The sequence below is a fragment of the Cucumis melo genome, chromosome 7, assembly GCF_025177605.1.
Source record: "Cucumis melo cultivar AY chromosome 7, USDA_Cmelo_AY_1.0, whole genome shotgun sequence".
In the NCBI taxonomy this organism is placed as follows: Eukaryota; Viridiplantae; Streptophyta; class Magnoliopsida; order Cucurbitales; family Cucurbitaceae; genus Cucumis; species Cucumis melo.
Window position 1 is genome coordinate 27105324 of NC_066863.1, and position 22663 is coordinate 27127986.

The 22663-nt window shown below is 34.2% G+C and overlaps 2 protein-coding genes across 6 annotated transcripts; one reads left to right on the forward strand and one right to left on the reverse strand.

Moving 5' to 3' along the window:
• The first annotated feature begins 1459 nt into the window (after positions 1-1459).
• On the forward strand, positions 1460-10357 carry LOC103494512 (clathrin interactor EPSIN 2). Of its 4 annotated transcripts, none has more exons than XM_008455714.3 (15): positions 1460-1882; positions 1964-2061; positions 3232-3306; positions 3558-3609; positions 3987-4066; positions 4149-4227; positions 5168-5251; positions 5346-5491; positions 6181-6516; positions 6939-6980; positions 7113-7205; positions 7281-7450; positions 8133-8275; positions 8580-9426; positions 9596-10357. In XM_008455714.3, the coding sequence occupies exons 3-15, from the start codon at positions 3272-3274 to the stop codon at positions 10039-10041; spliced, it is 2553 nt and encodes an 850-aa protein (XP_008453936.2). In that variant the 5' UTR covers positions 1460-1882; positions 1964-2061; positions 3232-3271; the 3' UTR covers positions 10042-10357. The 4 variants fall into 4 exon arrangements, with proteins under 4 accessions (XP_008453936.2, XP_008453940.2, XP_050943260.1 ...); XM_008455718.3 differs by having other exon boundaries at positions 1583-1882; positions 7296-7450; XM_051087303.1 differs by lacking the exon at positions 1964-2061 and having other exon boundaries at positions 1590-1882; positions 7296-7450.
• A 2415-nt stretch (positions 10358-12772) lies between these two features.
• LOC103494513 (uncharacterized) lies at positions 12773-21148 on the reverse strand. 2 transcript variants are annotated; one of them, XM_008455719.3, is made up of 9 exons: positions 20713-21148; positions 20271-20482; positions 18453-18734; positions 17482-17604; positions 16335-16482; positions 14935-15155; positions 14466-14502; positions 14200-14367; positions 12773-13014 (listed from the first exon to the last, which is right to left on the reverse strand). In XM_008455719.3, the coding sequence occupies exons 1-8, from the start codon at positions 21062-21064 to the stop codon at positions 14249-14251; spliced, it is 1494 nt and encodes a 497-aa protein (XP_008453941.2). In that variant the 5' UTR covers positions 21065-21148; the 3' UTR covers positions 12773-13014; positions 14200-14248. The 2 variants fall into 2 exon arrangements, with proteins under 2 accessions (XP_008453941.2, XP_008453942.2); XM_008455720.3 differs by having other exon boundaries at positions 12773-13011; positions 20713-21106.
• Between the last annotated feature and the right edge of the window lie 1515 nt (positions 21149-22663).

The window sequence follows — 22663 nt, forward strand, 5'->3', positions numbered from 1 at the left end:
ATGAGTAGCTATTAAATGTTTGATGAAATTTGGTATGAAAAAGTGGCCTAAAGTAGTTGTGAAGACTGATTTTAATTATAATAAATGTCAAGAGGTGTGTAGTCTTTACTTTTCTATTTTATAATTTTAAAAACAACGTAAGCATAATAAATCTTACGGTTATTTTAGACACTTGAACGTTTTATGTTATTGATTATAGATTAAAGTACTTCTTCTACGTCACTATAACTAGTGGTAATATTTTCTTAATAAAAAGATATTATCTAAGCATAATTTTGTCGAGAAACAAAATAAAATATTTAAATAAAAAAAAAACAAAAATGTTTCCTTTTCTTACAATAATATCTTTTTGCATGAAATTACGACATTGATTGTTTTGGTTTTTTTGCCTTCGACTATCTTCTTCTTTGCCTTCTTCTTCTGCTTCTTTTCTTACATTCCCGACGACTTGACTTCTCCAAATCTTTGCCACATCCTCTCTTGGCACCATTCACAAGACCCCCAACGGCTAAAGAAGAAATCAGCGCAACATCTCGCACAGAATCGACGCGACCCAACACGATCACACCACGACCAACTCCTTCGAGGCTAGCACTGGCTACACCAGTGACACCAAAAGAGACACCCATGTTGAGTGAGGGCAAAGCTGATTTTTGTGCAATAGAGTAGTAATTTGTGATTAAGAAAGAAAGATTGAGCGAGATGAGTGTGAGTGAGACGTCTTTTTCATGTGCACATGAGCGTAATTTGGTAATTACACTCGAAAGTGACATCAACAAAGAGTCATTCAATATATATAACAAAAAATGAGTCATTTGACATTTTCTCCTAATTTTCTAGTCATTCATCCAACTAATTCATTTCGAACTTAGAAAAAGTAAGGAATAAGGAGTGTATTAATTATAAATGCATACTCCATTTGACGATGTAAACATGAATTTTTAAAGAAACTTATTTCAAATGACAAAACCACTAATTTATTTTACAAAATGTAACAAAATTTTAGAATTCATAAATGATAGACACCACATTCAATCGATATCTATCACTAATAAATTTTAAAATTATTCTATATTTTATAAATATTTTATTCATTTTGCTATATTTGAAAACAAATGTTTTTTAATGAATACAATAATACAAAATATAGAGTGCATAGTCCATCTATTGTTTTTTAATATAGAAATATCTTCTTTTAGTATATTAGGGTAGAAGGATTTAGACTGTATACCTCTTGGTCACTAACATATTACAAAATATTTGAACTATTAAACGATGGTGACGTATGTTCATCAAAGAAATAAATTTCTAGTACTATCAAAGCTCAAAGTCCATACAAAAAAATATTAAATAAAAAAAATAGGTGTTCATTTGATGACCTTTCAAAATAGTAGAATGTATGACAATACTAGAAATTTGTTGGTAGATAAAAATGTTAACTTTGTGGGACTGGGAGGAAAGATTGAAAAGGATGAGGTGAATTGAAAGTGTGGATGGACGTAAGAAGCAAAGTTGAATACTTTGTGGAAATTGAGAATATAATATATGATTACAATAAAAATAAGTATGATTGATTTGAAAACCCATTTGGCTTTTTATTATTCCCTGCGTGCAAATGTTCTAGCCGGCTAGTTGCGCTGTTTTTTCTCTCAAGTTTTTTTTTTTTCCCATTTCATCTCTCCCTCATTTCCAACGAATCCTCAAATTTCAAGAGGGAGAGAGAGAAAGAGGGGAAGAGAGAGAGATCCCTCTCTTTCCTCTTCGATTAACTGCGGCATCATACAATTCTTCGCAGCTTCAAACAAAGTCCTGAACCTTCTTCTTCCAAGCGTCAGATCCGCCTTCTAATTTCAACCCCACTTATTGTACTCGATTCGATCAGGTGACCCTTTTGTTTGATTTTCAATTGGGTCTTGTTTTCTTACGTTTTTCTTTGGTTTATAGTTGTTCGGTTGTGATTCAGATCTACTTCGACCTTTTTACTGCTGATTTTTGTGCTACAATTTCTGGGTAGCTGCTAAACCAAGTTGATTCAGCTACCCCTTTTGCGTCTTTAGTCTCGTAAGATTTCTATGCTTACACCCTTTTGTAGATATTGCAATAGGCTTTTCTCATGAGAAGAATTCTTTTTCCCCAGTAATTGTTTTGACCATGTGATGTTGTGGGTTATGATTGTATCATATGGGAGTTCTTTTGTTTTTGTTTTAGCTGATTTTATATGATTAGTTGTTATTTTTTCGTGTTGGTTCATAGGTCTATATCCTTTTCATAGATCTGTTTGGAGTTTTAGCAGCAGGTTGTGAATGTCTAGATGGGAAAAAAATTCATTCATTTTTCTGGTGGTTGTATAAATCTCTCGAGGGCTGTATCTAAAAAAGTCAAACATTTAGCCACCCACCAATTCAGATCCTTTACACTGCTACATTATTTATTAATTAGAGGGCTTAATGTAAGGGTATTAGGCAAAAACAGAATGCTTTAATTGAAGGCGAGTAACTTAGCTCCATGATATGTTAGAAATTGAATTTAATGGGACAACATTCTGACTTTCTTGAATCACGATGATCTTTTTAGTTGTTGAGGAAGGTGAAGGGTTTTATCTTGTTAGGTGGGATGTTGTTTCCAATTGGTGCAATGTGGCTAGGTTGGGTATATAGACAATTTCACAAGTACGAACTTTACCCTCCTAGCTTAGTGGTCATTACACTTTTGTTTAGAGCTTGATACTTCATGAACAAATACTTGTGAGCGAATCCAAATATGATTGCCAGATTGTTAGATGGGTTTGGCACCTTATGAATTTTGAAAGTATGTTCCCACGTTTTCCATGTTTCAATAACTCCGTTAAATTATCTCTACTATGAGCAATGGACCTGCATTTGATTTTTGAAGATCATTGGAATAGTAGTGATTCCTCACCTTTCCCAATCATTCAAGTTTATACGGTAAATGAAGTCCTAGAGTTGGAGGGTCAATTAGGCAGTTAGCCTGGTCTAATGATTGAATTTTCTTTTGGTTTTTGTTTGAGTTAAAATTTATGATCTTCTCTACAACATCCATTGCAGCATGGAACATTGCCACATTCATCCTGTATTTTACCTGATCATACTCTTACTGCTATGTTTCTTCTAAAGTTTGGACATTTACATTTTATATTTGATATTGAGCTCTTTTTGTATGTGTGGAATGGAATAACCATAGATTAAAAAGACCTTTGCTTTAATTGAACAGGTGAACTAGGGGCATCTGGTTGTTGCTGTGATTTGCTAAGATGAAGAAGGCCTTTGATCAAACTGTTAGAGACTTGTAAGCTATCTTCTTCGCCTGTGATGCTCTGATCGCATCATTTTAATTTCTTGATTTTAAGTCAAGACACACAATTACTTGCCTTGGCAATCTAATTAATTTTCGTCAAACGATCGTTACTGAAGATTTTAAATTAGTGGTCTTGTTTCATCAAAATTCATTTTTATTCAATTATTCATTGATCTTGTAAATTATACCCTATGCATTACTCGTTAGGTTTTCCTAATAGGTTCCCTCTTCTTTTAATGCAGAAAGAGAGAGGTCAATAAGACCGTGCTCAAAATTCCTAAAATAGAGCAGAAGGTATGCCTTTTCAGCTCATCTGTTTTCTTATTACAAAGTGATATTGTATTGCTTCAATTATTTTGTCTTAAAGAATGAGATCAGAGTGTTTAGGATCATTTGTCACACATTTTTTCAATGATATACCCTAGGTCAGATAGAAACCTAATTGATGCACGATTTCTAAGGGATTGAAGAAGTTTCTTAGCTATGGATGCTGGAATAAATAATTAACAAAAAAGTTATCGACCATAGTATTGTAATTAATACTTGACCAACAATATTGTGAAATTCACTGTAAAAAAGGCTTTTCAAACTTCTGCATGAAAACTTTTATAGCATGGATTCTATTGACGCCAAACCGTATTTTTACCTTTTCCTTTCTTTCCCCTTTCCAGGTTTTGGATGCCACTAGCAATGAGCCTTGGGGTCCTCATGGATCCCTTCTTGCAGATATAGCACAGGCAACTAGAAATTAGTAAGCATAGGCTTGCTTTTGTGGATGCTTTTAGATTGAATATTCTACACCAGGGAAGAACTCATTCCAAATGTCCATGCAGTCATGAATATCAAATGATCATGGGAATACTCTGGAAGCGGATTAACGATACCGGCAAGAATTGGAGGCATGTCTACAAGGTTAGCAATTTCTTTCCCTTTTTCTTTCAACTATTAGGATTACCGTATGTTGAAGATTGAACAAATTTAAAATTTCCACTTTGATATGGAAGCTCTTATTCCCTCTTCTGTATAGTTTTTCCCCTTGTTAGTTCAACACGCTTTTGATAAATATTACTGTTTGTGACTCTGAATACCTGAATATGTAAGTTACAATTCCCTAATAAGTTTTCGGTTAAACATCTTTCTGTGAAGATGTTTTGGAATATTTTTTTATTATTTTTTTAGGGTTTGGGGTTTTAGAAGAAAAGTACTGCCTCATGTACATCAAGAAAAAAAAACTTCTCAAACGGGAAGATGTTGATTTCATTGCCAACACATTCTGCAAGCATTGTTTTTTCATTACTTCAATCAATTTGTCTTTAAAATTATCTAAATTAAAACAAAAATTTAATGTCCATTAAATCATAACAAGATTGAAATGTCTTCTTTATAGATTAAATAAAAACTGAATAAATGTATTTTTCTCATGTCCATCCCTTAGGTTCTTAGAGATTTCATGTTGACATGCCTGTTTTTTGGCTTTTAAGGACAAAGGTCGATAGAAAACTTGTAGAAACTTATTCAGGGAAAAAGTATGTCATGAAATATTCAGACTTTTTGGAGTTAAAGAAACAATAAAAGGGGCCTCCCTTTTTTATGTTCTTGTATTCTTACATTCTTTTTCTCAACAAAAATTGGTCTTTCATCCCCCTAACAAAAAAGGAAAAGAGAAAAGCCCTGCATTTTGCCTTTTTTTTTTTTTTTTGTCAATGTGGAGTTTGTTTGTTGGTTTCTAGAAGTTGCTGTATTAGTAGAACTTGGAAATAACTACTGCTCCTGTGAACTGACAGTTGCAAGAGATGATTGCATGCAAAGAGAATGTCTATTTTATTCCTACCCAAACTTGTATCTTTCTCAGGGCTTGACCGTTTTGGAGTACTTGGTGGGTCATGGATCAGAGCGTGTCATAGACGACATCAGAGAACATGCATATCAGATATCGGTACCTTTTTCTTACTCAATTCACTATAACTGTTATTTTTACTCTAGCTCTCTGATGACCTTTTTTAATTAATCGACCATCTTTTGGATGACAGACCTTATCTGATTTTCAATACATCGACTCCAATGGGAGGGACCAAGGTAACAATGTTAGAAAGAAATCTCAAAATCTTGTTGCCCTTGTAAATGATAAAGAAAGGATCATCGAGGTCAGACAGAAGGCTGCTGCTAATAGGGACAAGTGAGTCAGCTCTCAAAGTTCTGTTATTTTATATTTTTGTCAATTCTTCGTTCTTTTTATCATTTTTCATAGCCTGACCTTATTAATTGCACGAGTAATCTTTTGGTTTAAAGCCATTCATATATCTTGTTTATTACTAGTTCTTTTGGTTCTTGTTATATTTTCTCTCCAGGTGGTATCTTAAACATTTGCTCCCTTTTCATCAATCAATGAAAAGTTTATTTCTTCTAGATAATGACAATAGTAATTATTTAAATAAATAAATTGGAGCAATAATCTTATTTAATAGTGTCAATCTTTCATTTCAGACCCTCAGCCATGGGTGATCTTGTTTCGTAGACACTTGCTTCTAATGAAAACTATTTGTGCTTCTTTTATTCAAGTGACCTGAATAATTAACTTCTTTTTCTCTATCATGTTTGTTAGTGCTCTATAAATATAAAATGATAAAATATAAGTAAGCCGCTACATATGCCATGCTTAATCTATTTCATTTTATGGTTAGTATTTTGTAACACTTCTTTTATAGTTGATTTTTTTTTTTCTGTTTTTGATAAATTGTTTATTTGATTTATTTTATAACATGTTTCACAATCACTTTGTATAGAAATGTTCTTTCAGCTTTTACACAACAGTTCCAACAATTGGATAACTTTGGCAGTATTTATGAATGCCATGGTGTCACACAGGTTTCGCAGTGCATCATCTATGGGCAGTATGTATAGACCAAGTTCAGGAGGATATGATGACCGCTATGAAGGACGATATGGAAGCCGTGATGGAGACAGAAATGTTGATTCTTATGGGAGGGAAAGAGATTATGGTTTTAGAGATGACCGTTCTGGCAGAAATGAGGATTCATATGGTCGTGATTATGAAGAACGCTATAACAGAGATGGTTATAAGGATGATGATTATCGAGGAAGAAGTCGAAACATTGATGACTATCAGTATGGTTCAAGGAGCAGGAGCTCTGACAGAGATGGAGAACGTGCATATGATGATGATGGTCAAGTTTCTTCTCGGTAGGCACCTGCTGCAGATATAAAATATTGATGCTAGATAGCCATTACATTAGTGAATTCCATTATAGTTATTGCCAGTTTGCTCACTTTGCAAATATTGTTTTTAAACAAATGAGGCACATATTTTGTCTTTCTACCGTGACATGCAGCTTTTCTTGGAAATGAAAATTACGTTCTTTCTATCTTGTTGCTTCTACATTTTCAGAGTAGTAAACATCATTAAATCAATAAATTCCTCCGCAATGAATTGCAATATGATCTTTTATTTATGTCTTGTGGTAGGACAATATTCTTGCTTATCTAGTTTTAGTTTAGCCACTTTTATGTTATGTATTAAACATTGCAATTTGGCAGATGAAGTTTGGTAAATGTATAATTTTCTTGAAAAACACTCATTTCCTTGCTTCTCCTGTTTCTTGCAGCAACAATGGTGCCAGACCTGATGAGCCATCTCCGGTTGGAAGGTTAGTTTTCAATCGTTTATTTTCATTGTTCATTTTATATTTATATGATGATGGAGTCATTGCGTTTGAAGTATCTCTTTTATCCTTAAGAAGTAACAATATGTTGCATTACAAAATTTGAATGTTTCATAGGCAGCTTGAACGTAAATTTTCAGAACAGAATATTGCTCCACCAAGTTATGAAGAAGCTGTGAATGAATCTGGAAGTACTGTGCCTAGTCAAAGGTGCTGATTTTGTTTCAAAGATAATGATGTCACATTTTCTTTTAGTCTTGTTCACCATTCATTCAGTTAGTACAGTGTATCTGTAAACAGAGAAGTAGAAGCTCCAGCAACTACTGCTCCAAGAGCTTTTCCTCCACCCGTGTCCAGTACTCCAAGCCAGCAAACTACTCATGGAACCACTGCATCCCCACATCCCCAGGGACCTGTTGGTTCTGATGAATTTGACCCCCGTGGTTCAGTTCCAGGTATGGGAAGCGCTTGGTTTTCTATGTTTTGCCTCATCATTACTTATTGCGAAAAGAGTTAGGTTGCAATGGGTACTTTCAGTGAGTGATTTTCTCTTCCAATTGGAGTACTTCTCTCAGTAAAATAATTAATCCATCTGATCTAGACTATCTTTTTTATATTGTGGGGAGTTCGGATAGAGAAAACTAGGAAGATCTTTCGAAATAAAAGGTGTGGTAATGGCTTGGAGTGTTGGACCATGAGTTAGAATTTGGTTTCAAATGTCTATGACAAACTATAGAATTTTATTATCCTCTTTATCAGTACTGAGAGTCCATACATAAGCTTCTTAGCTACCTAGGTTGGGAATGAACGTCTGGTCACACCTCCCCTTTTGTCTGTTCCATGCTTTAATCAATTGTAATAAGACGTTAGTACTTCCTGGAGTAGGATAGTTCCTTTTGGCTTATCTTTGTCGGTTGTGGTAAAATACCAGAAGGAGATACTTGTTTATTTTGGAAATTTTGGGAATTAAGAATTATATTACATAGCATTAGGTTTGTGATTTTTTTCATGGTTGGACAATGTTGTCGATAAAAGTATTTGCCATCATTTTTATTTTATTGTATGGCGATTTCCTCTGATCTTTATTCTTTACACTCAACATCTCTTCTTTTTCTCTTTTTTCATTTATTATCTCAGTTGCTCCAAATGCCTCAAGCAATTTGGAGACAAATTTATTTGACTCATTGGCCTTGGTGCCTGTTGGGCCAGTAACATCATCTGCAGACTCTGAGTGTCATGTTCAGACAAGCGCTACGGTGGGATCCTTTACTCAAAATCAGGTAATATTAAAGCATTGAAATGATTTTGAACTGATTGTTAACATGCTTATGCATGCAATTTTATCATTATCCATAACTTGATGCTTTCTCATTGATTTATTCCTGGCATTGTCAGAATGTAGAACCATGATTTTATTAGATCTAGCAGACTGGAAGGTTGCACATTTTTATGATGTAAAGAAAATTTTTATTTCTTGAATGCAAGTTTAAATTTGGGTTGATTGCTTCCTCGTAAGATTGGATTCTAGATCAAGTATTATTGTTGGCAGAGATTAATATTTTGCACCTTCGTATGCTCATGCAGACTTTTGAAGATCCATTTGGTGACTCGCCTTTTAAAGCCATTTCTTCCACTGGTGTCCAAGATCAAACACATTTTCAACGTGGGGAATCATTTTCTGCAGCAACTTACTCCAAACCAGACGTCCCTGTTCAACCTCAACCAAATTTGCACCATCCTCGTGAAGAGACTCTGCAACATCAAAATATTGGTGTACTGGCTGATCTTCTCCCTCCTGAAACTTTACCAGCTGCTGTTTCACAGCCCACATATACAACATCAAACCAACCAGTACAGCCAAATTCTCAAGCTGCATCTGGCTTACCTGCACAGTCAAATCCTAATTTGGGGAATTATCAGCGAGATGGAAATATTGCTGCTGTGAATTTTCAAAATCAAACAGAACCAGGGAGAGAGTTCGGCAATGGTATGTTTGTGGCACCGGGAGGAATACCAGCCCATGTATCATATATGGCTCCCCCAAATGCTGGACCTAATGCACAGCCCAACAATTTTGGAACATCTCATAATGGCTCTGCAGTTCCCGCAAGTTCTCATCACACGCTTCAAACTACAAGACCTCCAGCTCATCTTCCTAGTGGAAACTACTTCAATGCGCCACAGGGTTCAGTAGCTCCAGTAGCTTCTCAAGTATCTTACCAAACCTCAAATTTTCCTGTGGTAAAATCTGAGGTTATGGGTAGTTTTAATTCTCAAGCAGGAAACTATACATCCATGGCTTCTCAGCAAAATCCTCCAGCCGGACCACTTTCAACTGCATCCCAAGCTTCGAAGAATAAGTTTGAGACCAAGTCCACAGTATGGTCTGACACATTAAGCAGAGGGCTTGTCAATTTAAACATATCTGGACGTGAGTCTTCCCCTCTTGCTTTCATTACATCATTTACACACTGCTGAGGTTAACTTCATTGTGTTGATTTTTCTCTTGGAACATACTGGGTTATTTCATACGTTTAAAAAAATATAATAAATCGTCATTCCTCCTTTTTTTTTTTAAAGAATAAGTTGTCCTTGTGCAGCTAAAGCAAACCCAACGGCGGACATTGGTGTTGATTTTGAAGCCCTCAATAGGAAGGAGAAGAGGATGGAGAAGCCTAGTACAGCTCCAGTCGTATCTACCATTAACATGGGTAAAGCTATGGGATCTGGTTCTGGGATAGGCCGAGCCGGTGCTAGTGCGTTAAGGCCACTTCCAAATGCAATGTCAGGATCCGGTTCGGGCATGGGCATGGGAATGGGCATGGGCATGGGCATGGGCATGAACCCCAATCCTGGCATGGGGATGGGCATGAGAGGCTATGGAGGTATGAATCAACCCATGGGTGGCATGAGCATGAATATGGGTATGGGGCAACAAGGATTTCAAATGCAGCAACCTCGAGCGAACATGCCCGGTGTATACAACCCAATGATGGGTTCTGGTGGTTATGCCCCTCAGCAGCCACCTTACGGCAGTTACCGATGACATCCGACATCTTGTTAGAGTTGTGAAAGAGCTTCTGCTTTGTTTTTCAGGTTATAAGATTAGATAGGACACATCACTAAATATTCAAAGATCTGCATCCAACCCAAGATTTTATTATTTGAAGCTATATCTTTTCTTTTTCTTTTTCTACCAAATCTTGTGTTAGTCATTCTTTGTGGGTTGAGTTCTGCTTTGAGTTTTGTGTGTATCAAATGAGGTCAAATCTTTCTTATCATTTTCCTTCCACTTTCTTGTGATTGTATATTTGATTGAATACAAATTAAAGAATAAAATACGATGGTGTAAGTTTGTCTCATTCATATTTCACATCTTTCGGGTTTTGTGCTTATCTTGGGATAGGTAGCCTAGAATGATTCCATAATACTTGGATACATCTCACATTCTATCTTTGTACATCATTGACAAAAAAAAAAAAAAAAAAAAAATTAAAACATTTCAAAAAAGAAAAAAACAGAATTTACTACGAGACAAGTTTTGATTGGATAATTTGATGGGATGAACAAAGAGGGGTGTTATACCTAAACACTTTTCTAGTCAAAATGATATTCTTGTCGATGGTAAGATCATAAACAATAAGAAATTCTCTCGACATGATCCTTCCCTACAATAATATAAAGAATATTTTAGTCTTCAGCCACTCTTTCATGGAATCTTTGCTTTCAATATCTCCTCTTTTTCCGACAATTGGTCCAATACAAATTCAAGGGAATGAACTTTTTCAAAATCAACATGTAGAGCTACATCATATGCTGTCTTCTAAGAACTCGCTTACAATTCTGCTCTATTGTGATGGATCATGATATTTATAAAATTTTGATCGAAATTAGAAGTTACATACCGCTTGGTAAAGTTAAAAGCAATAGTTTATCTAGGTGTTTGGATAAGTTCGGCAGTGAGAGCATCGAAGCAAGCAGGACCGAGATGAACGCCGCACTTTCGCCGGATATTCTCCCATAATTATTCCACAAATTTAGTTTCTCATGATTCGATGGATTCAAAATTAGTTTAAAAAAAATCTCTTATTCTTAACACAAAGGCACCAGTGGTCTAGTGGTAGAATAGTACCCTGCCACGGTACAGACCCGGGTTCGATTCCCGGCTGGTGCAATTGGTTTTTGGTTCTTCATCTTTTTAATAAACCAAGCCAAACTATATTCGCTTAGGTCCATTTTCTGTATGATTAGCTTCAACTATATGGATTACAATGACTAAATACTTTGATACGATTTGTGTTGGATAAGATACGCTCCACCGAACTTCCTATAATGATACAATATTTTTCGATTTGTGCATGACATATAGTCTTATATGATTAAAGATAATAGTTGTCATCATTTATATATCATGGATTTTTCTCTCATCTAATCCATATGTATGTAACTTTGGTTGTAATTTAAGATATTATTTTGTTATATTAAAGAAAGTGAGGGTAAAAGATGGTACAACTAAAGCCACGTTTACCATAATAAAAATTGATGTAATCGAAATGAAATTACTTTGATGAATAAATCATAATAGCCTAAATTATAATCAAGATTGGATTGTTTTCTTTAATCATATTTACCTAGAACAATGAATCTGTAATAATTTACTGTTACCGTTTAGTAATGATAACAGTGAACGTGGCAAATTCGTAATTTTCATAGTGTAACAATAACAATATCTACAACGGTAACGATAAAGATAACAGTAAATATAGCAATTTCGACGTAATTTTCAATTGCAATGGGATTAAATGCCTTTTATTCCTCAACCAAATTAAAAGAGCTGATCACAAATTTCTCCACATCTCATTACAAGAAAACAAGTAAACAAACAATAAAAGTAATTAACTGTGACCCACATTTTACATTACCATTGATGAATTACTTTTCTAACTTGTAAACATAGCCTAAAAGCAATATTCTGTCGAGAGTGGCTACAAACTTTATATGGATTCAAAAATATGTATAGCATATCCCAGTAGAAATATTATGGACCATGCATGGAGAATGTGGAACTTAAAAATTCCAAGGAAAAAGAAATTGCTGAAGAGCTCTAAATGAAATCATTCCTTTATATTACGATCTACAGAAAAGAGAAAAAAAATAGTGCAATAGTAGATAATCACATGACATTCGGAAGAAATAACAATTTCAACTTCTTCATACCATATTCGTTCCATGTATCAAAATTATATATATATATATATATATATATATATATATATATATATATATATATATATATATATATATATATATATATTAGTATCAGTAAAAAGTAAATACAAAACCCACCAAAAGCTGCATTTATAATGAATAAATAGAAACATAACATGTTGGAGTAAAGGAGAATGATGAACTACACAAAATGTCAGAAATGTAATGAAATTGAGAAACACAAGTGTAGTTGAAAGCACACAATGGTATTTATTCAAAACACACGGCTGAAAAGAAGTGAGGTGGAGCAAAGTGAGAAAATGAAAAAAGCTGGAGTTACTATGAGAAATGAGGAAAGAGGAAGTAGTAGACATGGTGTTTTTATGGACTATGAATTCGTCTCCTATAGACGCATTTTATCCGATATGCAGGCGAGTGAGGCATCGGGTGATGATTTGACTGGACTTCATTTGTCTCTTCAATAAACAAATTCTAACACCATTTCTGGTTGCTCAAACTTCACCTGAAATATCATTCACCTACGTATTTGGAAAAGGGTAAGAGCAAAATTATCCAAGCAAGGTGTTTATTTGTGTTCAATTAATTTCATAACTTGAGTAAGCATTAAGTCTTGCCCAAGGGAAATGTTCCTTCCCAAACGAATGAAAACAAAAGGGTACAACTCGTACGGCCATTCCATTGTAAGATGTGAAATTTTCTTGCATCAAATAGCTATAATGCAGCCACCCTGATGCAGTTGGCCGTACATTCGTGCTTCAATTATTGAGGCCACACCCGATCATCGGAGCTGCTGTTGTAGAAGAAGCACAACATCTTTTATTCTTCTTTTATTTGAATAAAAACTAAAGGAGAGATGCACAAGATAGGCAGGAAGGAAAGAGAAAACGAAACAAAACAAACAAACAAACAGAGGTCAAAATGCACAGCTACGTAAAAACAAGTGACGTGTTTCTATGATGTCAAAAAGAAGATATGTATGCAGGGAAAATGCCTAAACAGTTCTTTGCACCAAAACACAAAGACCAAGTGAATTAAGGAAATTTTTGACATTCATGGATGCTCGGGCAAAATCACAAGCCTAGTTTTTAATTAACATGTATCATCTTAAGCCCTTCTTTTATTAGAAAACACTTTTGGTTTTAAACTTTCATGGAAGTAACAATTTAGTCCTTGAACTTTGCTTTAAAATGATTTATTTTAATAACAATGATTTAGTCTCTATACTTTTAATTTTGTAACAATGTAATCCTAAAACTAGTATGTAACAATATGGTCCTTGTACTTTCTTATTTGTAACAATTCAGTCTCTAACGTAAAAAAATTCATCAAACTCAACGCTAATTCTTGTTATTTATATTGTAGAGTATAGACATTGTATTTTATAAAAAATAATGGGCGTCTAATTAGTTAATTGGTTTATTTATGCAAAAAAGATCATCAAATATTCACACTACTTTCTACGATAGCAACCAAATCTTTACAAATTTTAAAATACAACGATTAGATTGGTATATATGAAAGTTTAGGAACTAAATTGTTACAAAATTTAAGATACAAAAACTAAATAGTTACAAAACAAAGTTCAAAGGATTAAACTACTACTTTTTGAAAGTTTAGGGACTAAAAGTGATTTTTAACCCCTTTTTTTCTTCCTTTTTTTCCCATTTAGATCATGACCAGAAACATGCTTCTTCAATCAGTGCCTCACATATTCATAATTTACAAACTGAAGTTCATAACGATAAATCTTGTAGTATTAGTTTTACTAGTGGCAGAAGTAATCTCAGAGTGTAGAACTAGGTGGTAGAGAAACTCTAATAATTTTGAATATAGGATTGTAGAGTATCTCTAAGAATGCAATTTACAAATGTTATCAGACAGGTTTTTTTATTTTAGAGCTCAAGGACACAGATGTACGACCTATAACCAGATCTAAGATCGTACAATCTATAGGCAGGTTTTATGATTGAAATACCTTCATTCACTCTGGGATTTTTATGACAGTTGCAATAAATAAAATGAAGTTACTCCAAGAAGACCTCAATTCGGTCACCCATGCCATCAACAAAATCCAGCAACTGTTTCCCTCCCACTTCTCCAGCTGCATCGTCCATCAGTTCTTTGATATTTACACCTCCCAAAGCTATGCTTCAAAAATATGTCAATTTCATTAGTCATAAAAGATATAGCCAAACGAAGATTAATTTTTGGTCAATGTGAGGGTAAAGAAGTGAGAACTACCTGGAACAATGTTTGTTAGTCCATCCAAGAACCCTGCCTGAAATAGATATATATAGAAACCTCTTCAAAACAATGAACAAGTAATAATGGAAGGAAACAAAAATAATAACGTGAAGTTTGATAAGAAGCAGAACTAATAAGTAGTAATGGAATTAACAAAACTATGGCAGAACAAGGGCCTAGTTATATGACACCCCATATTACAAGGAATGTATACATTCACCCAAAATAGGCAGGTGATATCAACAATATTCCGTAGCTTATACAAATGTGAATTCACGTAATAAGATAGCATGACAACGTGAAGATCATGCTCATAGCTGCAACAATTCCGGGGGGGGGGGGGGGGGGGGGGGGGGGCGGATCAGTTATTGTTGTTACTGTTTTTAAATATGATATGGACACAATTATTCTAAGAACACAAGCTTAAACAAGACACTGAAAAGGACATTTTATATTCAATACTTACAGGAATTCTAACATCAAGCCTCTCAAAGCCATCTCTTCCGGTTATTTTGACTCTCAATCTCCGCGACCAGATGCCAGAGAAGGGACCTCTTGATCCATCATCATCGTAGCTTCTGACTATCTCAGGAGTAATCACTTCGACAGCTGGACCTTGAGGACTTTGGCCTTTCTTCTCTTTATTATCTTCAACTTTCCGTTGAAGACTAGTTATGCTACTGTCCACTGACAAAATAACCTTAATTTATATGAAGTGACAGTAGAACCAAAAAGCTACTACAATAATTTAAGTTGGGTGCAAAGAAGATTAGGCTATAAAAGAAAAGAAAATCTTTGCCAAGTATAACCAGACTATTGAAAAAATATGAGAAACTCGTTGGTATTTCCAACAAAACAAAAGATTTACCATAATATTATCCTACTCTGCCTCAGGTGAAGTAAACAAGCAAACCAAGTATCTCCTTTGTTGGTTTTTTGTTCTTTTCCTCTTTAAAATCTGATTGCTTTTGGTTTCTTTGTTTTTCTTTGGTGTTTGGTTCCTTGTTGCCGGTTTTTTGTTGGTTTTCTCGTGACTTTTAATTATATTTTCCTTTTCTAGAGACTGTCGTATTCATCTATTTTAATTTGTTAGCAGTTTTCTTCTTCTTCTTTTACGAGGTTTCTCGGAAATTTTGTATAATTTCATCTATGTATCATATCATCTATTATATATATATATATATATATATATTTTTTTTTTTTCATTTCATCTATTATAGAAATACCTCTCGAACCAATTAAACCAAAGGAGATGCTTATCGTGAAAAAAAATTATGGTTTCTTTTCATTCACAATTTTGGTAAAAGAGCTTAAACCATGTTCAACCAAAGTTACTTCAGTTTTTAAGGTCAAGATGATACCAACAACCAGCTGAAGATATTATGTTTGTCTTTAATAATTAGGTCTTCCTACTTAATATCAAAACCAGAGATCATCATACAAATCTCCTCCATAGTAAAAGGAACCTCCAACTCAACCCTCTCCCTCTCTGAAATGTGAATCCGAGCATAAAGATTAGAGAAGAAAGAGGTAATTTCTCATTCTATTTCACCGTCCTCCTTCACTGCCTCTCCACTGTATTTCTCCAAGAACTCAACCAAATTCTGATTCGTCTTTCCTCTTGCCAAGAAGCAGAGAACAGCGACAACACCGAAAGAAGTGACAGCAATTAGGGTTAGGGTTGAGAGGAGGGGACAGGGGAGCAATAACTTATTTTTCCAATTTTCAGAACTGAAAGAATATATTAAAAAAAAAGTACATAAATAATAAATGTAATTTTGCAATTGGTAGAAGAAACTTCTAGCATGGCCATAAAGAGTGTAATGGATTCACATTACTTAGAAAGACTGGAAGTTCTACAAAAACCTTTAATTGAAGGCTGGCTAACAGCAGAAGCATATTTCCTCTCTTCTTCGTAATAAGAGTTGAAACCCAATAATTCCTTCATCTCTGCGAAAGTTGGCAAGGTTCCAGGAGAAGGCAATCGACCTCCTTTAATTGCAAGCAGTGCATCCTGCAATAACCAAATGTAGGTAAAAACTATACCGTCATGACTCTTCCTCTAAGGTTGTCTAGTCATTTTACACTCAAAAGGTAGATGTAATTTTCCATACACTAACATTCCAGGATTGTTCCAGAAAATATCTACGAGCCATTTTTAAATTTTGCAATTAAAGACTTCTTAATGAACAAACAGGAAAAAGTCCATAATTAAAGAAATAACTTCTCATAGGAAATAATTTCTTTGATTAAATTAAATAACAAAAACAAAGAAATATACAAAAGTTTTTCTTTCGTCAATTTATTATCATTATTTTAGTTATTTATTTACTTGAAATATACAAAAGGAAGAAAAACACATCCAAAGGGATTACAAAAAGAGTAGCAACAGGTCTAGACCAGAAAAATGCCACAAAAAGAGCCGATTCCATTACATTAGCTCCTCCAAGGATATTGCTTTCTCTTGAAAGATTCCAGTGTTTATTTAATGCCAAATTATCCAAAACATCACTCTAGGGATGTGATTCCACAAGACTTTCTTGGACTGTGATGCATCTCATAACTAATATTACTCTAATTTTACAGTTCTATTAGTTTTCTGACTGGTTTACCTAACAACCGGTTAGCTCTAGGGAACTTCAGGTTGTATGGCCCTTGCCTATAAATAAGTGGCTTTTCTTTGGAGATCAATAAATCATTTTTGTTAAGTTTTTCTTCAAGATTTGGTAATACATCAGACCACTTTAAAGAAACACATCCTCATATTTTGACGGGATTTCAATATACACGAGGACAACTACATAATTTAACCTTCATACAAGTATTTTTTTTTTCAGAAACAAGTACTCATTCCCAAGTCTATAAATTGGAAAATGCATCTCAAAACTTATACGTATCCTCCCCTATGTTGTGTTGTGTCATAATTTCTTGTAACTTCTCATACCTTGAATGAAAATTTTGCTATAAAATTTTCTGAATACTATGATAAAAGCTTTGTGAAGACATGTCATACCTGCATTGCTCGAATTGATACACCAACCAAGGAAAGAGGGTAAGCAACAATTTTAAAGCCCATTTCCTCCAGTTCAAGAGGACTAAGAATAGGTGTCTTTCCCCCTCCTTCAAGCATATTGGCCTACATAAAAGTAGAAGAGATATACTAGTCAATTAATAAATACCGACTTCAATATCATGAATATTATGTGTCCTAAATGTACTTAAAGTTAATGGAAAATCACAAATCACATATAAGAGAAGATATACATTTTGTTTCCAGAACATGTGATCTAGTCACACTCTGTTGAAATCTCACAGCTTTCAAAGGATTTCATCTCCTTTATATCATAGAGATATTACTGATTTCCTTGTATACTGTTTCCTCGCTATATGTTCAATTTCTTTAATCAGTCTTCCTCATTTTATAATTTGTCATTTCTTCTTATTTGCATGCCTATGTCCCTTTTATGTCCACTGTCCTTATATAAACAATGGGAAAAAAGGGAAAAAAAAAAAGTTCTAACTTCAGTCCATTCACACTCTTCTATTTGGTTCTAAAGTATGGTCTAATCAAGAAAAAAAAAGACAATTATACTATAAGAGCCTCTACCTAGTTGAAAGTAGGCTACTATCTCTTTATCCTCATGCACCTAAGGTTATAAATAAAAAATTATGAGAAGAAGAATTGAAATCCAAATCTTTTGATAGTTGTGCCTAATATCATGAAAATGCATAAAAAAGATATCAACGGCATTGGCATGCACTTGATAACCCAATATTCCTTTGTTTCAAAATTACAGCTTCTTCAGTAAAATGGGCCGTGGTATATTAGTATAGTAATTCCCGTAGTTCACTTGAAACTTTGCAATAGAAACAGTTAAAAAGAAAATCTTTTACGTAAATCATTCATGAAACAAAAGTTTTCTATATGAGAGTCAAGTGCATATTGCTTGATTTGTATTTTCTAGTAAGGAAATCAAAAGATACCATTTTAGGTACTTTAGGTGAAATTTTACAGAAGGCCTCCATCTCATCTTTTGAAGCTAGTGCGTCAATGAAAAGAACATCAGCTCCAGCATCTGCAAAGGCCCTAGCTCTCCTCAGTGATTCACTAAGGGACACTGCCTGACGAGAATCAGTTCTAGCAACAATGACAATGTCAGAACCACTTTCTTTTCTAGCATCAACAGCTGCTTTTATCCGCAACACGGCCTCCTCTCTCGATACCACTTTCCTACCTTGTGTATGGCCACAAGCTTTTGGAGATACCTTGCCATGAAAATCTTGTAAGCAATAAATTTTCCCTAGATAACCGACAAATTCTATGATGAAAAAGCTAAAACTTTACAGGATGAAAATGCTAGTTAATGCATCAAAATGATCAAAAGGTACTTCTGGGTTTCATGAATCAAAAGAAAAATAAAAGGAAAGTTTTTAACTTTCAAAATAAACTAGTTGCCTTTTTACCAAGAGCATACAGTTTTCTGAAAGGAAAGTGGATTGGATGCTCCTATATTAAATTTTTCTTCTCAAATTGTTTCTTTATGAGTATACAACACCAACAGTCCACGGGCATTAAAAGATAGTCAACTCCAAAGAATTGAAGCTGAAATCCTTCGCTTTTTCAAATTTTTTAAGGATAATGTAGTCTATCATACTGTTGGGGCAAGAAGCTATGGACCATCCCTTATCCTAAGAAAGTCAAATTTTTTTCTTTGGAAATTATCTCACCCTTGCCTCAACACTATGAATAGACACCAAAAAAATGCCCACGGATTAATCTCTCCCCCAACAAGGTGTTGGCTCTGCTAGAACGACTGTGAATCACAGCTGCTATGTGAATGTGGGTCCAATTGTTTAAAGCGCTCAACTGGTCCAGGATTTCTCCTTCAGACTCTTATGGATGGTTAAGAATGTTGTTGTCAGTTCATCCTTTCAGATTTACTAAAGAGATCCTTTGCTCTAGCATCGTTAATCCTGTTTTGTGGAGGATTTGAGATGAAAGAAATGTATGAATTTTCCGTGTAAAAGGCAGATCATCCAAGGAAGTTCTAAGACTTTTATATGGTTTCACTGTAACTCTTTGCATATTTCATTAAATCAATGAATCTGTTTCTTATAAAAAAAAAATGAAGTAAAATGTCTCTCAATTTCTCATAGGTCCTTCAATGAATTTAACGGGAAACTTTCTTTAGGTTAACATGGTCAATGTCATTGTTCTAGAGTTATGAGTAGAGAGAAATCTGAGAACTTCTCAGAGTTATTTTCTTTTGTGCTATAATATATTTAATCGACTCACCTAAAATCTTCATCTTGGTGTTCCGTCTCAAACTTATTGTTGGTTTTTCCATTCAAGAAGTGTTTACTTCTCCAATTTTCTAAATGGTGTATTAGTTTTATTTTGATTGTTGTTGCCTACTTACGTTATTTTTGTTGATTTTTCTCTCCTTTTTTGGAGTTTGAATCCTTGTGTAACACCCCAGAATTCAAATCCCATACACTCGTCTACATCCCCTACGATCTGGCAACATCATCGTTACTTGTTTTAAAGGCTTATGAGAGTGAAAGTCGTCCCCACAAACCAAAACGAGTCCTTTCAGCATGTTTTGTCCTCGCTCACATGCATCCTAGAAAATTACCAAAAGGTCACTCAACATAGAATTGTTCCAAGCTAAGCACCTGATGTCAGCAGCTCGGACAGAACAATTTTTCTTTCAGAAACCGGATTTTCATATAGATAAATAAAATATTAGTTACTTTCAGAGTACATGCAGGGCAGAACATTTAAAATTGCTATAAAAGAACCTGATCTTCTAGTATGATCCCCGCAAATCCTGCTCGAATATATCCTTTAACAGTCCTCTTCACATTCATTGCATTGCCATATCCATTATCACCATCTCCAATGACAGGAATTGACACTGATTGAGTGATCAGTTGCCCTTGATCCAACATTTCACCATATGATATGTAACCTGTATCTGGCAACGCCAATCTAGCAGCTGATATAGAAAATCCTGTTGGAAAGGCCAAATCAACGTCACACTACCTTACCTTGCATGTCTATATCAAATCCTTAAATAACAATCCATACTTGAAATCCCGATACAGGAATTCTTCTCATACGTATTCAACTAAAAATTAACGCTTATGGTCAGATTTCCATCGGCTCAACAAATTCCAACATTTCCAGCAATAAATTTCAATTGATTAAAAAAAAAAAAGAACGTGCAAGAGATAGACTAACCACTGGTAAAGCAGTAGAGAAATCCAGCTCTCTCGACTAGCTTAGCACTGAGAGCATCGAAACAAGCGGGACCTTGATGGACGCCAGGCATCTCCAGAATCCTCCGGAGAGCCTTTGCTGGAGATTCAACTATAGATTCATCGTTGATTCTAGCTGACATCGCCATGACTCGGGAGAGCGGCTTGTGGTGCGGATTGTTGGAGAGAGAGATGTTCCGTTTGATGGAAGGCCGCCATGAGAGAGAGCGAGGAAGTGAATGCGGCGGCGGAGATGGCAGGTGGAGGCGGAGAGATGCGATGTGTGAGAGTGGAAGTGAGAGAGAACCATCTTTACTCGCCACTGGGAGCTTCATCGCTAGATTTTCGGTTGAAATTGGATTAAAGAAAAGGAAATACAACAAATATCAATCAATACACCCCATCATTAATTACTTCTTATCATGTACTAAACTACTTAGGTTAGGTTATTTATTTTGTCCTTTAGGAAATATAACACACTATCTCATTGTAGCCTTTAAATTCATCCCAATTTTATTTCTCTAAATATTGTGAATCGTTGTAAATACAATGATTAGATTCAAATTTTAGTATATATAACAACATTTTTTCAAAAATTACAAATATCTATCGTCAAGTTGAACTCAAACATTGCTCACTCCTTTTATTTTTAGACATTAAACCCAGTTCATGATGAGAGTTGCTTGTTTAGAGGGTTGCTCTATTACGTTTTATTTGTAATGAAGATGATGATGGCCTAAATGAATTATGTGATTTTAATCTAATGAAAGAAATTTATTCATCAATCACTGCTAACGAGTTTTAGTTCCAAAATCAATATATCTTTTTCTAAATAAAAATTTTAAGTTAAGTTAAGTCTAATTTAATTTATTGATTACGATAGAAGATCCCAAATAAAAAATTGATATATGCATTTTCTTTTGTTTTCTCTTGCATGTCTGATTATGAAGGGAGGAGCAATATTTCATTCTACAGTCTCGAATTATTTCTTGATCCCAAACTTAAGAACCCCTACTATTAATTAGTTTACAACTATTTATCGGGTCAAATTTTCTATATTCATTTAGATAAATTAGTATACGGATTATTTTTTTAAAAAATAAATAAATATTTAAAATGAAAAATATTGAAACAATATAGCTACGTTATAATCTCACAAAGTAAGAAAAAAATGTGATCCTACAAAGTAATAATTGAGTATAGTTCATGTTGGATCCATCATTTATCACATGAAAATAAAATAATAATTTAAATTCTAAAAAAAATCTTTTATTTTTATGGCTCGACATGTTTTTATAAGGAGTGTTTGACCCATAGATTTGGAATTAGAGTTCATATTTGGACACTCGTAATAATTTTTTTGCGATTAAGAAAGGCTATGTTTTTTTATTGAATGTCATAAGTTTTAGAAAAAATTTGACTTCAACCTCTTATCAACGATCATTGATCGCCGTTGACAACAAACATTAGCCAACTTCACGATCAATAATGATGACCAATCATGATCGATCGATGGTCACAACGACTAACCGTCTTAACTGTCAAGCATTGACGACTAATTGTCATGATGGTCGGCGACCAACCAATCACCTTAAACATTGTCGGCCGTTGACTGCTTCACCAAGGCTTCCTACACTTTTTCCTATAGTCTTTTTTTCCTAAGTCATTCCAAATACGCATTTGATTTAATAACAATAATATTTTAAAAAATGTGATTTTTTTCATTCTTTTATTTTATTTCCTTCTATAGTTTTTTTTCTTCCAATAATTATATTTAGATCATCCTTTTTAAGACTAATCTTTCATTTATTTTAGGTGATTTTCTTTATTTTGTTATATTTTTTCTAAGTTAAAATTGATGATCTATCTATTGTGATCTCAAGTATAAATCAAATATTAATATATTGGTAATATACTATAAATTGTAAATATAT

Coding starts and splice junctions, on each gene's coding strand:
- LOC103494512 (XM_008455714.3), top strand. CDS start 3,272: ATGAAGAAGGCCTTTGATCAAACTGTTAGAGACTT. Junction 3,610..3,986: donor TTCCTAAAATAGAGCAGAAG/GTATGCCTTTTC, acceptor TCCCCTTTCCAG/GTTTTGGATGCCACTAGCAA. Junction 4,067..4,148: donor GCACAGGCAACTAGAAATTA/GTAAGCATAGGC, acceptor ATGTCCATGCAG/TCATGAATATCAAATGATCA.
- LOC103494513 (XM_008455719.3), bottom strand. CDS start 21,064: ATGAAGCTCCCAGTGGCGAGTAAAGATGGTTCTCTCTCACTTCCACTC. Junction 14,503..14,934: donor GGCTTGATGTTAGAATTCCT/GTAAGTATTGAA, acceptor TATCTATTTCAG/GCAGGGTTCTTGGATGGACT. Junction 14,368..14,465: donor ACTAACAAACATTGTTCCAG/GTAGTTCTCACT, acceptor TTTGAAGCATAG/CTTTGGGAGGTGTAAATATC.